We start from the raw sequence: 17,347 nt of genomic DNA on the forward strand, positions 1-17,347 counted from the left end.
TAAAAAAAAAAGTTGGGCAAAATATCCTAATTCCTACTAGAATATATTGCCTTACCTTGCCCTCAAAGAGGCCACATATATAAACACATGCAATAACCTGCCTTTATATTTAGAAACTCAATTCTAAAAGCAAGGAAGAAAAACATTTTTAGTAACTTTATAGAAAAGCAAATGCCATGTAAGTAGACATTTCAAATGTGCTTTGATTTTTAAGTTGGCTTGCAATACCCCACATTGCTATTTTCTATTTCAGAAATAATTGTACTTCATTACACTTTTGTAGCACTCAGCAACACAATGTGAGAATGCTTCTTAAAAGCTAAACATAGAAGAGGAAAATACTACATTTGGGATAAAGATAAATAATAGAAGATATTAATAGAATAAAAAGCTTGGGCCATCTGTGTATTTTTAACTAATATGTTTACTTTTTCCTTTTAGGCCATTAAGCAGATGTATGTTCTTATTCTTGGGCTTGAAGTTTTAGGAAATCCATTTGGCTTAATTCGAGAATTTTCTGAAGGAGTAGAAGCATTTTTCTATGAACCGTATCATGTGAGTTAGTCTTCTTTCTTTTGTAATATTATGCTAATTATTAACATTAATAGTACCTGCCACTTAGGATTGTTGTGAAGATAACAGTAGATAATGCTTTTAAAGTGTTTTGTTAACCTTAGAGTGCTATATAAATGATATTTATTGTTATTGTAAGAAACTCATCATCAGAAGATGCAGCAGTACTTCTGAGACAAACCTACTACAGGGGTTTTCATCAATGATTGGCTGCTTAAATTTAAATTTAAATTAAAAATCAATATTTTACTGCTTAAAAGTTAATGAATATCTTATATAAAAATGATATTCAGAATTTTAACTTAAATCATAATTTTGAAAGCTTCAAGCATTTGTGTTAGGTTGTAAAATATTTTTTTAATTCTTCAATGGAACAAAGGAAAGACCTAGAAAATGCAAAGTAAAAGACATCTAAACCAAATCCTGCAATGTTTATTACTAATTTTTATTTTCAAAAATTTTATTTAAAATTTTTTCTGTAGGATATTAACATTTAAGTACTCTTTAAATGCTATCTTCGTTTTTTGATGGTAATTATTATATTAAGATAGTTCACTCATTATAAAGTGTACTCTAACCTTTTAAAAAAATAATTAATTTATTTAAAAATATTTTCCCATGGGTTCATGATTCATGTTATCTCCTTCTCCTCTTACTCCCCCCTCCTAGAGCTGACAAAGAAGTTCCAGTGGGGTTATTATACATGTATTATTACTTGGCACCTATTTCCATATTCATTTTTGAAATAGAGTAATCTTTTAAAACAAAAATCCCAAATCATCTACTTCTATAAACAAGTGATGAATCATATGTTTTCCTTCTGCATTTCTACTGCCACACTTCTTTCTCTTGTAGATAGCATTCCTTCTCATAAGGCCCTTAGGATTGTTCTTGATCATTGTATTACTGTTAGTAGCAAAGTCAATTACATTTGATCATTCCACAGTTTCAGTTTCTGTGTACCATATTCTCCTTGTTCTACTCATTTCACTCCAAATCAGTTTATGGAGGTCTTTCCAGTTCATCTAGAAATCAAGCAGTTCATCATTTCTTATAGTGCATAATAGTTAGTATTCCATCACCATTATATACCACAATTTGTTCAGCCAAGCCCTATTTTCCAATTTTTTACCACCACAAAGAGCGCAGCTATGAATATTTTTATATAACCATTTTTTATTATCTTCTGGGGGTACAAACCTAGTAGTGGTATTGCTGGATCAAAGGATGTGCAATCTTTTAAAGCCCTTTGGACATAATTCCAAATTGCCTTCCAGAATGGTTGGATCAATTCACAACTCCACCGGCAAAGCATTAGTGTTCCAATTTTGCCACATCCCCTCCAACATTTATTATTTTCCTTTACTGTCATTTTTGGGGGATATATAGTCTTATTCCTTATATAAGAAAAACTGTTTTTGACAATGTTTGGACATACTTTGTAGAAAAATCTCATTTATACAACATATCTCATTAATAATAAAGAATCATTCTCAAAGAGTCTGAGCTGAAGTTTACCTTGGCATTATCCTTTTAAGCAATTTAAAAAAAATTTAAAACCCTTATCTTTTGTCTTAGAATCAATACTGTGTATTGGTTGCAAAGCAGAAGATTGGTAAGGGTGGGCAATGGGGGTCAAGTGACTTGCCCAGAGTCACACAGCTAGGAAGTGTCTGAGGCCACATTTGAACCTAGAACCTCCTGTCTCTGGGCCTGGCTCTCAATCCACTGAGTCACCCAACTGCCCCGGCATTATTCTTTTAAAAAAGACTGTTTGAAAATAATAAAATTGTAGCAAGATGCATAACTTATTCAAAACAATATTTTCAGAAACTGTAACACTACTATTGTATTTGTTTACTGATAGTACATCAAGCACATCTCCTCATGCCTTATTAAATCCATTACCTGAGATCATGTACAATTTAAACATTAAGTAGGTTGTAGCATGCTTTAAACTGTGTTAGAAGCATTGTTTACTAAATGAACTTTATTTGCAAATTCTAGTGCTAATAGAATTTTTAATTGTGAATTTTGTTTTTGTCCATTAAGGGAGCCATCCAAGGTCCTGAGGAATTTGTAGAGGGTATGGCATTAGGACTTAAAGCGTTAGTTGGAGGAGCTGTTGGTAAGTAATTGTCATCGTGATGTTGAGGGAGGCATATGTTGCAATATGTACTGAAATTACATTGTATTATTTACCTAACATACTTTAATTTCTATTAGGTGGACTGGCAGGTGCTGCCTCTAAAATTACTAATGCTATGGCTAAAGGTGTTGCTGCCATGACTATGGATGAAGATTACCAGCAGAAGAGAAGAGAAGCCATGAATAAACAACCTGCAGGTCTTAGAGAAGGCATCACACGTGGAGGAAAAGGCTTAGTATCTGTAAGAAAAACTTCTTAGTTCTTCATTTTCTACTATATCAACTATTAAAACCTGAAAAGCAGTAGGAGGTTATACATATACAAATAGAGTGCTTTTAATTTCCTCAAAGGCAAGATATAATACTGACTCTGAGAGTTAAGCAAAATAATCAAACAGGGTAATTATGTATAGAAAACAAAAAGTAAAATTATTTTCTTAAAATCCATAATTTAAAGTTTTGTGTTTGAAGACACCTATGCAAATTTGTAATTTTTTTTCATCCAGGGTTTTGTAAGTGGCATAACAGGAATAGTGACTAAGCCAATCAAAGGTAAGTAGAGTAGTTCCTTTGAATCATACATAATTAGCAAAGTTCCTATTTAGAAATTTTTCATCTTTCTCATTCTAAATTGGTGTTTTTTTCTAGGAGCCCAAAAAGAAGGAGCAGCAGGGTTCTTTAAGGGTGTTGGGAAAGGATTAGTTGGAGCTGTGGCAAGACCAACAGGAGGAATTATTGATATGGCTAGTAGCACCTTTCAGGGAATTAAAAGGTAAATTCTATTCACTATAAGATAGAATGAAATATGTATTAACACTTAGAAAGTGGATAAACCAACCATTTGCGTCATGGCAGTGAACTGTGTACTAGTCCTCCCTCAATTATCTGGTATTTTAGGTAATCATTTGATTCAGTACAAATTGCTTAACTTCTAATTTCATTTTGCTTGCTTGAAGACATTTGAACAAAGTTCTTCTGTCCAAGATGCTTTGTAGCTTGGAAATTCTATGATGATAACACACAGTGTATGTAGCCACCAAAAGTTTACAACAAACTTACATACATTTACCTTAACATATACTCACAGCAAATCTGCAAGGTAAATTGTACAAGCACATTATACCAATAATCATAATCTCATTCAGGTTTAAATGTTTCTACTCCTAGTGTGTCTTATTTACCTCTCCTTTTCTTTCTTTCTTTCTTTCTTTCTTTCTTTTTTTAAACCCTTGTACTTTGGTATATTGTCTCATAGGTGGAAGATTGGTAAGGGTGGGCAATGGGGGTCAAGTGACTTGCCTAGGGTCACACAGCTGGGAAGTGGCTGAGGCCGGGTTTGAACCTAGGACCTCCTGTCTCTAGGCCTGACTCTCACTCCACTGAGCTACCCAGCTGCCCCTCTCCTTTTCTTATGTGGTGCTCATATATGTTTTTGCTTTGATCCTCCGTAGACATTTTACCACAGTAATAAGTACAATAATTAGAATCTCAAGCATTTAGACTTCTTGTTCTTTTAACAATTCTTGGGTATCATCAGTACAGCACTAGGCTATCAATCTATTTTCACTTGCTGTAAAATCAACGTATATACTTTTCTTATCATGTTTATTATTTTATGTCTTTTTATTAGTTTATATATTTTTATTTTTCTATTAATAAGCATTTATTTTCTATTTCCAATTTCTCCATCATTTAAAAAAATAAAATTAAAAAACCTTTATAACAAATATGCATAATGAAGTAAAACAAATTCCAACAATGGCCATGTACAAAAAACATGTCTCACTTTGCTCCTTGCAGTTATGTACACAAGGTACAGAAGGAGTCATATATTTTTGTATGTGACCACAGTTGGACTTTGTCTTGGAAAATAAGAGACTTGGTATGCTTCATTATCAGTCCCCCTTGAATCATAATCAATTCTTGCATTGATTACAATTCTGAAGTCTTTCCAAGTTGTCATTTTTTGGTCACAATAATATTCCATTACATTTATCTGCTATAATTTGTTCATCCATATTCCATACTGATAGTTACTTGGTTTCCTGTGATTTGCCATTACACAAAAAGAGGAAGTAGAAATACACACACACACACACACACACACACACACACACACACACACACACATACACATATATTTATTTATTTGTTTGTTTATTTACATATAGCATCTTTTCTTTGTTCTCTTTCTTGTATAGACTGAATGGTAATATCATCAGATGATTGAAAGATATTCAGTTTAATGACTTTTTGGACATAGTTCAAAATTGCTTTCCAGAATGGCTGAGACATAGTTCCACTAACAGGGCATCAATATGCCTATTTTTTAGGACAATTAGATGACTCAGCAGATACAGATATAGGCTTGAAAATGAAAGCTCCTGGGTTGAAATCTGGTCTTGGATACCCTCTAGCTGTGTGGCCCTGGGCAAGTCATTTAACCTCTATTGCCTAGCCCTTCCTACTTTTCTGCTCTAGAACCAATATTGAGTCTAAGATAAAAAGTAATTTTTTTTAAAATGCCTCTTCCTTTTTTTGTCAGTTTTTCTAATCTGGTAGTTGTAAAGTGGATTTCAGAGTTACTTTCATGTTAATTTCTCTGATCAATTTAAACCATTTTCATAAAGCTATTGACAACTTAGATTTCTTCCTTTAAAAACTACCTATCTATATCACTCTGACCATTTGTTAATTAGGAAATAGTTCTAGTTATTTTTATTTTATTTTAAAAATAAGTTTTTAAATATCTTTTATTTATACATTACTTAAAATTGTCCCTTTATGCCATATTCTCCCCCTCCCATATAACTTAATATTTTAAAGAAAGAAAAAAGAATGAAGAATAAAACAGCAAAATTGACCAATACATTGGAAAAAATTCTAAATATATATGCTGTGTGTATAACCCAGTGGAGCTTGTCAGTGCTTGCAGGGGGGAAGAAAGAGAGGAGGGGAGAGAACATGAATCATATAACCATGGAAAATATTTTTAAAAAATAATATTTTATCTAAGTGGAAAAAAAAATATATGCTGTGATACACATCTGTGAATCCCTCCCACTTCTGTAAAAGAAGAAACAGAAGTGTCTGCTATTTCTTCTTTGGAATCACAATTTTTCTTTATAATTTTGTAACATTTTTTATTGTATTATAGTTATTATTCTTTCCATATACGTTGTTGTGAATTGTATATATTATTTCCTGGCTCTGGTTACTTAGCCTCATTTCATATGAATCTTTCCATGCTTCTTTGTAATAAAATAACTGGCATTTATATAGTGGTTTAAGATTTAGCATTTTACCTATACTGACTTATTTAAGAATATTTGTCATTTCTTATAGCATAGGAATACTCAATTATATTTATGTATAGTTTGTGTATTCTTCAGTAATGACGGTTTACTCTGTTTTCTTAAAATTGCTATAGATATTTTGGCATATATGAGGTCTTTATTTTTTTATTAATGATCTGCAGGTATATGCCCTTAATAGAATCTTTGTCAAAGAGTACTGTTATTTTTGTCACTTTATTTGCATAATCCCTTCTAAAATGGTGCACTAATTCACAGTGCCACCAACAATGTTGTACCATATCATTTCTTCCCTCATCCCCTCCAACAATTTCTGTCCTTTGTTAATTTTTCCAGTTTGCTTAATGTGAGATGAAATCTCAAGGTTGTTTGTTTTTACATTTCTTATCTGACTGGTAAATTGGAACATATATTCATAAAGTCATTAATAATTTGTAATTCCTTTGAGAACTGTTTGTATCCTTTGACTACTAATTTATTGGTTAATGACTTTTGTTCTTATATATCATCTCAGTTGAGATAATAATTTTTTTAGTTGCTGTCCTTCGTACTTCAAGAGATCAAAATGACATCATTATGTTGAGGTCAGTGTATAATGTATTGGATAGTGGTTGATCAGACTCAAGCTCAAAAGCTCTACCACAGATTGGGCACAAGTAGCCTATATAAATATTTGGGATGAAGATATCTCTAAATTTGTACATCTCTCATTTCTTTTGCACTACTGCAATTCTGTTTGGATCATAGAATATAATGCCTTCTGTGAGGCAGGCATGCCTTGCTGGGAGGTCCTATGCCATTGTATCCCGTGTCTCACAGTCAATACCAGAATTCTTCATAGAGACCTTGAAAGGATCCTTATATTGCTGCTGCTGCTTCTTTTTTTTTCAGATATAATTTTATGGTGTAATTTTAGTTTTCTATATATGACAACAGAACATCAGGTGGAAAATCTAAATAAATAAAAGATCTTTTTTTAATTCAAGATGTAAATTTAACAGAAAAATCAAGAACTGTAATAATTCTAATAAGTACTGGTTAGATTTGGCAAAAATTATATTAAAAGGATGAGCATGAAATATAGGAATATTTCCATTTCCTGCTAAATTCTCATTACATTTGCTTCTTAAATCATTTTCTTTTCTTATTCTTCAAGTTGTGTGAAATATAAATATGAGCAAATAATATTCTATATACTGCTTAAATCATTTACACCATTAGTACAGAGATCCTAAAATGAAAGTGTAATAGGAAATTTAATGTATGATGCTTGAGTAAGGATAAGAAAGCTTAGCTATTGACATCAGTAGGGAAATTTTTATGTAGGAAAAAAAACCTTAAATTTGTAAATGTAAGTGTCATTTTGGAATTTATTTTTTTCTTCTGGATAGATCTCCAAACAAAAACAAACCAATGAATTATTTTTTAAAGATTGGTGCCACAAACTGCATATTCATTACATTTGTAAAAAAGATGCAATAGTTCCTGAAGTCTTACAACCTGTATAAGATCCAAGGGACCTTTATGATACCTTTTTTAGGAATATTTTAAGAAACTAAATGCAGGAGGTAGAGCCAAGAAGGCAAAGAAAGTACACAGACTCCACCTGATCTCTTTGAAATTACTCTTAAAAAAAACCCACAATATAATTCTAAAAATGAATTTTGGAGCAGTAAAACCCACAGAAAGATGGGGTGAAATAAATTTTGGGGCCAAAACAACTTTGAAGGCCGGCATGAAAGATCTAATGCATCAAAGGTAAAAATGGAGTTCAAGTGGCATACCAAAGCAGACCCCACCCCCAACCTTAGCAACAGGCTTTGGGCACAACTAAGTCAGCAATAAAGGTTTCTGGAGCTCTCAGCCACAGATAACTGCTCAGAAAGAGATTACAGAGGTCCTTTTCTTGACTCTGGGTGCAAGACTCTTGTCACATTGCCCAAATATTGATCTGAGTCACAATCCTGGGTCATGGTCTCAGAGTGAGGAGGAAAATTAGCACACACCAGCACTTGAGGCCACAGGGGAACAGAGGACTCTGGTCACAGAGACAAGGGGGTAAAGAGTACTTGTGGTTACTAACAGACCAGGGCTCAGGCCAGGAGAGTATTAAACATACCTCTCCTTACATCATATCACCTTGGAAGAACTAAAAACTTATAGATCCCCAGATCTAGCTGCACAAAGAAACCAGAGTTGAAAGTGCTCCCTTTACCACTATTATGGAGACCAATTTTAACTAATTTTAACAATTTAATTTTATGGTAAAAAGGTTGAAAAATGAGCAAGTCAGGAAAACAAAAGATGTAGCAGCTTTTATATTAAAGGATCAAGGGGCCTAAAATATATTCCAGAGGACAAAGGAGCTAGGACTTCAACCAAAAATCACTTGCCCATCATAAATGAGTATAATCATTCAGGGAGAAAAATTGGATATTCAGTGAAATAGAGGCTTTTCATACATTCCTGATAAAAAGACCACAAATGAATGGAAAATTTGATTTTCAACTATAAGACTTAATAGAAGCTTTAAAAGGTAAATAGGAAGGAAAAATCAAAAAGACATTAAATAAGTTTAAATTGTTTACATCCCATCCTGGGATAATGACTTCTTGTAACTTTATCATTATTAGAACAGTTAGAAGGGCATAGACAGAGGGCAAGGGTGTGAGGTGAATATGATGGGATAATATCTAAGAAATAAAATAAAATTAAGGCATGAGAAAGAGGAATGCATTGGGAGAAGGGGGGGAGGAGATAATAGAATGGAGTAAATTATCTCACATAAAAAGGGGCACGAAACAGCTTGTACAGAGGAAGGGATGATGGGGGAAGAAGTGGGAAAGGGAGCACATGAACCTGCTCTCATCAGAATTGGCCCAAAGATAGAAGAAGTTACATAATCAATTGGGAATAAAAATCTATCTTACCCAAAGGAAAGTAGGAGGGGAACAGGTTAAGAGAAGGTAGTGGAGTTGATAGAAAAGAGGCCAGATTGGGAGATGTGGTGGTCAGAAACTAAACATAGGAATAGGATAGAGAGTAATACACAGTAATAATAATGGTGCAAAAAATTTTATAACACATCTCTAATAAAGGCCCCATTTCTCAAATATACAGAGAAATGAGTTGAATGTATAGGAATACAAGTTATTCTCCAATTGATAAAGGGTCAACGGATATGAATAGGAAGTTCTCAAAGTCATAAAAACTTTAAAGTCATAAAAATTCATGCCAAAAAAGCTCTAAATCACTATTAATTAGAGAAATACAAATTAAAATAACTTTGAGGTACCACCCCACACCTATCAGATCGACTATTATGACATAAAAGGAAAATGACAAAATTTGGTGGGCATGTGGGAAAATTGAGACACCAATGCACTGTTAAGGGAATCGTGAACTGATTCAGTCATTTTGGAGAGCAATTTCAACCTATGGCCAAAGAGCTATAAAATTTTGATCTAGCAATATAGCTTTGTATCTCAAAAAGATAAAAACCAAAAAGAAGGATCTTTATGCACAAAAATAGTCAAACTATCAAACACAAGAAGAAACTTTCTCAAATGAAAATTCTAGGTTAGAGAATTAACTTAGGGTTAGGTTCTGGAGTATTTTGATGACTATTACTTATTTATGGTAGCCCATAATCATTCCTGGATATAATTTATTTACGTGAGCCACACAGCACAGAGGTTGGAAGTACTTTTTTTCTTTCTATTTAACAAAGAGAGAGCTGTGTACTTAGATTTGAATCCCTAATACATATAATGCTTGTTGATGGTTTTAGATAAATGCCATTTATCACTTTAAGGAAGGTTTCCCGTATTCTGATGTTTTCAATTTTTAAAAAATATTTTGTCCAATGTTTTTTTCTGTACCTATTAAAATAATCATATGGTTTCTATTGATTTTGTTATAGATATGGTCAGGTATGCTGATGGTTTTCCCAATATTGAACTATCCATTAATTCCTGGTATAAAACCTACCTGATCATAGTGTATGGTTCTAGTATTTTATTTAAATTTTTTACATAGTTTCATTAGTGAGATTGATCTTTTGTTTTCTTTCACAGTTTTAGCTCTTCTTGGTTTAGTTATCAGTATTGTATTGGTGTCACAAAAAAAAATTTGGAAGGATTCCCTCTTCTCCTTTTCCAAATAGTTTATTTATTGTTAGAGTTAAGTTGTTTTTTGAATGTTTGGTAGAATTCACTTGTGAATCCATCTGACCCTGGGGTCTTTTTCTTATGCAGTTCTTTGATGGTTGTTCCATTTCTTTTTCCTGTAATGGGGTTAAGTAATCTGTTTCTTCTTTTGTTAATATGGGTGGTTTATTCACCTAAATTGGCAGATTTATTGGTAGGTGGGAAAAATAACTTCCAATAACTACTTTAATTTATTCTTCATTGGTTGTGGTTTTGTCTTTTTAATTTTATGATACTAGTGATTTGTTTTCTTTTTTATAACACGTTAACCAATGATTTATCTATTTTATTTATTTTTCATAAAACCAACTCCTTGTCTTAGTTATTAGTTCAATGATTTTCTTACTTTGAGTTTTGTTAATCTCTCCCTTGATTTTCAGGATTTCCAATTTGGTATTTAATTATAGCTTTTTAGTTTGTTTGGTTTTCTTTTTCCAGGTGCATGCCTAGTTCATTGATCTGTTCTTTCTCTGTTTTATTTATATTAGCATTTAGAAATACAAATTTACCCCCTAAGTGCAGCTTTAGCTGCATCCCATAAATTTTGGTGTATTATCTTCTTAATGCAATTTTCATTAATGAAATCATTGATTGTTTCTATTTTTGAGCTTTCAACCATTCATTCTTTAGGGAAAGATTAGTTTCCCATTTTTAGTCTTCTGTTCTTTGTTGAATGTAATTTTATTGCATTATAGTCTGAAAAGTATACTTTTCTACATTTTCTTGAGAGGTTTTTATGCCCTATTATATTATCAATTTTTGTGAAAGTGTTATGTATTAGTGAGAAAAAGGTGTATTTTTTTCTATCCCCTTTCAGTTTTCTCCAGAGGTCTATTATATTGAACTTCTAAATTTCTATTTATCTCCTTAACTTCTTCCTTATTTATTTTTGGTTGAATTTATCTACTTTTGAGAGGGAAAGGTTGAGGTCCCCACTAAGTAATATTTTACTATCTGTTTCTTCCTATAACTCATGTAACTTTTCCTTTAGGAATCTGGATACTATGGCATTTGGTTCATCTATGTTTATGTTTGGTATTTGGTCTTGCTTCATTGTCTGTGCTCTCTTCCACTGTATTTGCCTCTCATATGCCTCTTAATGAGAGATAGTTTACTCCCTTTCTCTTCTCCTCTTGTGTTCCTCTTTCTGATCTCTTGGAATTTTTGTTGTTGTTATCAGCCCATCTTATTTAGCTTTCTTCTTTCTATGTATGCTCTTTTTAACTGCTCTAATAGTGATAAAGTTCTTAAGTCTCTTAAATAATTGTATCTCAGGTATCATAGATATCTAAATTATTTTAATTATCACCTTTATTGTTGTGAATGTACTCAATTCAGCCTTATTAAAATCCCTACGTTTTCACTTTATATTTTTATGCTTTTCTTGAGTGTCAAATTTGCTTAACAGATTTTCTTTTTAGCTCTAGTGTTTTTGGTCAAGAAAGTCTGAAATTTTTTTCCATTAAATGTCCATTTTTCCCCTTGGAATATTATGCTCAATTTTGCTGGGTGTATAATTCTTGATTGTAGGCCTAGATCCTTTGCCTTTCACAATATTATATTCCATGCCTTCCAATCCTTTAATGTAGATGCTACTAGGTCCTGTGTAATCCTGACCAAAGCTTCAGGATATTTGAATAGTTTCTTTCTGGCTGCTTATGGTACTTTTTCCTTGGCCCAGGAGATCTGAAATTTGACTATAATAGTCCTGGAGACTGGAGAGAATATGTGAATGATCTATTCATTTAGCTACAAATGTTTTGCTTTCTGGTTTTATTTACAGTAAGAATGTCAACATTCATATGGTTTCTTCTTCTAACAATATATCAACCTGTTCATCATTGGATAACTATCTCACATTTAGAGCACTTACAGCTAAATATAAAGTTTTTCAACTATCTAGAAACTGAATTATTGCCATCATTTTTTGTTTATTGTCTTTTTCAAATATATTTTATTTTCTTTCTTATACCCAAAAATAATTTTCAATAAATTTTTTTTGAAATTATAAGATCTAAAAAGTCTCTCTACCTCTCTTCCCTCTCTACTCCCACAGATGGTAAGCAATTTAATCTGGTTTATATATCCATTGATCATGGAAAACATACTTTCATATTGTTGTAAGAGAATATTCATATGAAACCAAAACCCCCAAATTAAAAACAAAAATAAAATATACATTGATTTGAATTCCAACTCCTATAGGTCTTTCTCTGTAGGGGAATAGCTTTCTTTGTCATAACTCCTTCAGAATTGTCCTGATCATTTTGCTGTGTCACTAAGTCTTTCATAGATGATCATCATACTGCTTTTAATAAAATAAAGTATTCTGCTGGTTCCGCTTGTTTCACATTAGTTCATGTAAGTCTTCTCACCTTTTTCTGAATTCATCCTGCTCATCATTTCTTATAGCACAATAGTACAATTTCCCAATTCTTTGCCACCACAAAAAGAGCTACTATAAATATTTCTGTACAAGTAAGTCTTTTCTCCACCTTTTTAAAAAATCTCTTTGGGATACAAACTTAGTAGTGGTTTATGGAATCTAAGGCTTTGCAGTTTTATAGCCCTTTGTCGTAGATCCAAATTGTACTCAACTCCACCAGCAATATATTAGTATTCCATTTTTTCCTCATCCTTTCCAACATTTATCATTTTCCTTTATTGTCCTGTTGGCCAATCTTATAGGTGTGAAGGTGGTACCTTAGAGTTGTTTTAATTTAAATTTCTCTAATCAAGAGTGATTTAGAACATTTTTCTGGAAATCAAAAGGTGCTACACAGGACAGAGTATATGTATATGTGTATATGTATTTATATGATTTGACTGCATTGGAAAGACTTCCTTACTAATATTGAACAGTTCCCATAAACCAAATGGCCTTCACGCAACAAGGTTGGCACAATATTCTTTCCAGCTTGCTTATGGTCTAACAGAGCTTTGTACCTTACTAGCATAGTCTTTGAGACCATAGAGTTAATTCCATATCTGAGTTAGGCATTAAAGTAAAGATTTTGATAAAAATTTTATCTATTATATGTAAATATCAGTAAAATATTCATAATATAAATCAATGTGAATTGCTGCCTCAACCCCAACTGGTGAAATCCAAGATTTCCTTCTGAAATTGTAAATAATCAAGAATCTACTATATGAGTAATAAAAAGAAAAGGATTATTGGATTTTACATTGGATATATTATTGATAATCCTGATAATAAAAATTAGTCATTCATTTTCAGTCATATTTCATTCTTCTTGACCCCATTTGGGATTTTCTTTGCAAAGATACTGGAATGGTTTGCCATTTCCTTCTCCAGCTCATTTCACAGATGAAGAAACTGAGGCAAATAGGGTCAGGCAGCTTGACCGGGCTCATACAATTAGTAAGTGGTTAAGACAAGATTTGAACTCAGTAAAATAAAGCTTTCTGACTCTAAGACTGGCACTCTGTCTATCCCCTGTGCCACTTAGTGGCCCTACTGATAATTCCAAATTTGTCAAATTCTGCATGAAAAATAAAGCATTATTTTGGGGGCTTTTTTAACCCTTACTTTCTGTTTTAGAATTAATACTGTATATTGGTTCTAAGGCAAAAGAATGGCAAGGGCTAAGCAACGGAGATTAATTAAATTGCCCAGGGTCACATAGTTAGGATGTATCTGAGTTCAGATTTGAACACAAGACTTCCCATCTTTTGACCTGGCTCTCTATCCAGGGAGCCACAAAGCTACCTCCTAAAGCATTAGTTGTTAACTTTAATTCTTTCTCATGATTTGTCATTTCAGTTTGGTAACTAGAAAAGCAATAATATGAAATGATCACTTAAACACAAAAAGGATTATCTAGTACCTACTTATTATATTGTGTGTTTGTGTGTGTGTGGAAGGGGAGTTGTTACATAGTTTTACCTCTGCATTATTTTCGCCTAGAGCTACTGAGACTTCTGATGAAGTAGAGAGTCTTCGTCCTCCAAGATTCTTTAATGAAGATGGCGTTATTAGACCTTACAGGTTGAGGGATGGAACTGGAAATCAGATGTTACAGGTAAAATCATTATCTTACTACACTTAATATAAAATTGTTTTTGAGGTTTAAATTCCTTTAAGAATTTAAATGTGAAGCTTTTGAGTTTTTCTCACAAACTGCTTAATCCTTTTACTTATAACTTTCTAATACTTAAATTTCAAAGTACATTTATTCACTGTAAAGTTTTTTCTTTTTTACAGGTATCAAAAAGTTTGATATGAAAACAGTTAATGCATGACTTTGCAAGTGAAAGCCTACAATAGATTTTTATATCAACATAGCCATAAAACTTTGCAAACTTCATACAACAATTGCACTGTTTTTAATAAAGTGAAAAACCTTACTAATGGTAACTACATATATAGGGATTATTAGAGAGTCTAAATGTTTTGTAGGGTCTTATTTTAATTTTTCACCTTATACATTTTCAACCAAGATTTACCTATGTAAAGTCCAATAAGATGAGTTGAAACCCACTTTGCCTTGTATAACCTGTGAATCTAATAATAATTATTTTGACAATTGTGCAATGTCATTTTTGCAGTGTTTTATTAGTGCCACAAAGAGATTTAGAGTCCATGTGATATTTGCCCTGGAATCAAGAATCACAACTATTCACATAGCAGAGTTTTTTTAGTATTCTTACACTTTTCAGACAATTATTTGAGCCATAACAAAACATTTAAATACTACTTACTTGCTTACTCTCCTCCATCTGTTGTCCATAGTACATTCTATTTGCAAAACATTTTGCTGGACTTAATAACCAGGTTGTTTTTTTCCCTATAAAGGAAGATCTTCTGTAATGACATGACTGAGTTAGAATAATTCATCCACAGACAGTTGAAGAAGAAAGGTTTTTTTTTTTAAGTTAACTGGAAGTGCTCCTATCATTAATTAACTGTTTAAAAGTTGTGTTTTTCCAATAAATGTCCATATAATTTAAAACATTTTACATGATTTAAAGTGAACTAAATCGTCAGTGAGAAAACAAAGAGAGACTTTCTTTGTAGAAATAAATATTTACTACAGCACTGTTAATGTTTATTACAGAACACATTGGTGACTGTAATATACTCTGGTAATGCTGTCTTTGATTATTATTTTGTTCTGTTAAAATAATACTGTTTAAAGGTGATTGTGAGTAAACTAAACAAGCCAGGGTTCAAATTTAACTACTCCTAAACAGTAAAGCATATATCCTATAATTTTCATTACAGAATCCTTGTGAATGATGAACACTGTGATAGTAAAACATGAAGCCAGAGATTTTTTGACAATGCAGCTTTTTATAAAGAATTGTCAAACTGCATATGACATAATATCTTTCTAAAACTTTAAAATAATTTCAATTTGGAATAAAACTAGTAACCATCAATCAAATGTGATTTTTAATGTGCATTATAAGATAAAATATATTTTTAAAAATGATATGTGGTGAAGGTTAAAATCATCCCTTCTTGTACTTAAAAAATGTTACCCAACTATATTCTTTCTTGCTCAAGTTATTCTAACATTTAAATCAATCAGTTTTAATTATAATAGTTTAAATTCTTTTAAAATATATTAAGAGTTTAAAAGTTTTATACTATGCACTCTATATGTAGTATGTATTATAAATATTCTAGTTGGAGGCATAGAGATGTAGTTATGAAAAGTGTAAGTGTTAATGCTTTAACTTCATTCCTAGGTATTAAAGTAAAATAGATTCAGAAACCAATAGTTCCTATAGATTCTTCTACTACCTTAGTTTCCAGGAAATATAGAAATGCCTCCATCTTTGGATAATGGTTATTTTGGAAACTTTAAACTTTGAAGAGGTGAAGGACATTGTTATGTGTAAATCTTTATAAATTCCTGTATTTTTGGTATGCCATTAAGAAGTTTACCAAATATAATAGGTATTTAACTAATGACAATGCTTAATGACCCAAATAAGTGTTATCTGTTACTATGCTTGAGGATATTAAACAAAGCATTAACTCAAATGACCCACATTTCCACAAATATCTTTTAGATATTTGTGATTAGCCCATTCTTTTAATCATATGGAATATCTATGAAATATAGAAGCTATTGACAAAACTGTGCTCTATTTTCTTAACACTGTTTAGAAATTCTTACAGTTTATATTTCATAGTTATAATTTGGAAAAGAAATTTGTTACTGACAGGCAGGATTAAAAATTTGATTTAGAATTCTTGCACATTGTTTAATAATACTAATCTTAGAAAACGATTCATAGTTAAGGGAGTTTTACCTTAATATTTCCTCTTCATTTTCTAGTCATGCTTCTGTGAACTACTTAAGATAATTTTTTTCATATATAATATGTGTGATGAAAGGAGTCTGTATAAAATGTCTCTTTTTAGCATGTACATTTCCAACTAGGCAGTAACATCTTGTTATTTTCCCAAATAGTCTTGATTGGGACTACGGTCAGTTAAATTTAGCTAACCAGAGTAATGGTTGACATTAGATTACTTTTCACAGTGTGCCACAAAACATTTTTTAACATTAAAGTAATCCAGACAAATTGGTTCTGTCTGTCCTAAAGACTATATACTTAACAGAATTCATTTAAATCTACAAATACAACCTAACAGCCAAAAAGAATGCTTTAAATAGTATTCAGAATTCTAAAACATTTCATAATTGTGCATGTTTTTAAGACAATTTGCTATATTAAACTAACCTTTTTACTTCTTTTTTTCCCCCTTTAACATGCTTACAGAACTTTTATGCTAAAAGGGAGCGGAGTATGATTCTCAATAGTAGTAGTAGTGATGATAATGATTAGTCAGACCTGTATTATTTAAACGCATGCATTATTTGTCATTTTGAGTTGAACTTTTTTATTCACATGGTGTGTGGCTGCTTTTGTAACTTCCATAATTGACTAGTTAGGGTGTTAAATTATTTTCCTCTTTCAACATATTTTTATAGAACTTTGGAAAGAAATATAATTACATCATTTAAACTGAAAAAATAGTTATGATTTTGTCTAAAGTCAGTCATGTTATAAATATACATATATCATTTGTGTCCAAAATATTGTGTAGCATTGTAATAAGTG

The 17,347-nt window shown here is 31.7% G+C and overlaps 1 protein-coding gene across 1 annotated transcript in view; it reads left to right on the forward strand.

The window, feature by feature from the left end:
• The window catches only part of VPS13A (vacuolar protein sorting 13 homolog A), a 337,780-nt gene that overhangs the window by 300,389 nt on the left and 20,044 nt on the right, over positions 1–17,347 (forward strand). The window contains exons 63-68 of the mRNA XM_044678014.1: positions 442–555; positions 2,626–2,701; positions 2,800–2,963; positions 3,228–3,273; positions 3,370–3,493; positions 14,175–14,289. Coding sequence (XP_044533949.1) covers positions 442–555; positions 2,626–2,701; positions 2,800–2,963; positions 3,228–3,273; positions 3,370–3,493; positions 14,175–14,289 — 639 coding nt within the window. The remainder of the gene's footprint in view (positions 1–441; positions 556–2,625; positions 2,702–2,799; positions 2,964–3,227; positions 3,274–3,369; positions 3,494–14,174; positions 14,290–17,347) is intronic.

The sequence above is a fragment of the Gracilinanus agilis genome, chromosome 1 (assembly GCF_016433145.1).
Source record: "Gracilinanus agilis isolate LMUSP501 chromosome 1, AgileGrace, whole genome shotgun sequence".
Lineage (NCBI taxonomy): Eukaryota > Metazoa > Chordata > Mammalia > Didelphimorphia > Didelphidae > Gracilinanus > Gracilinanus agilis.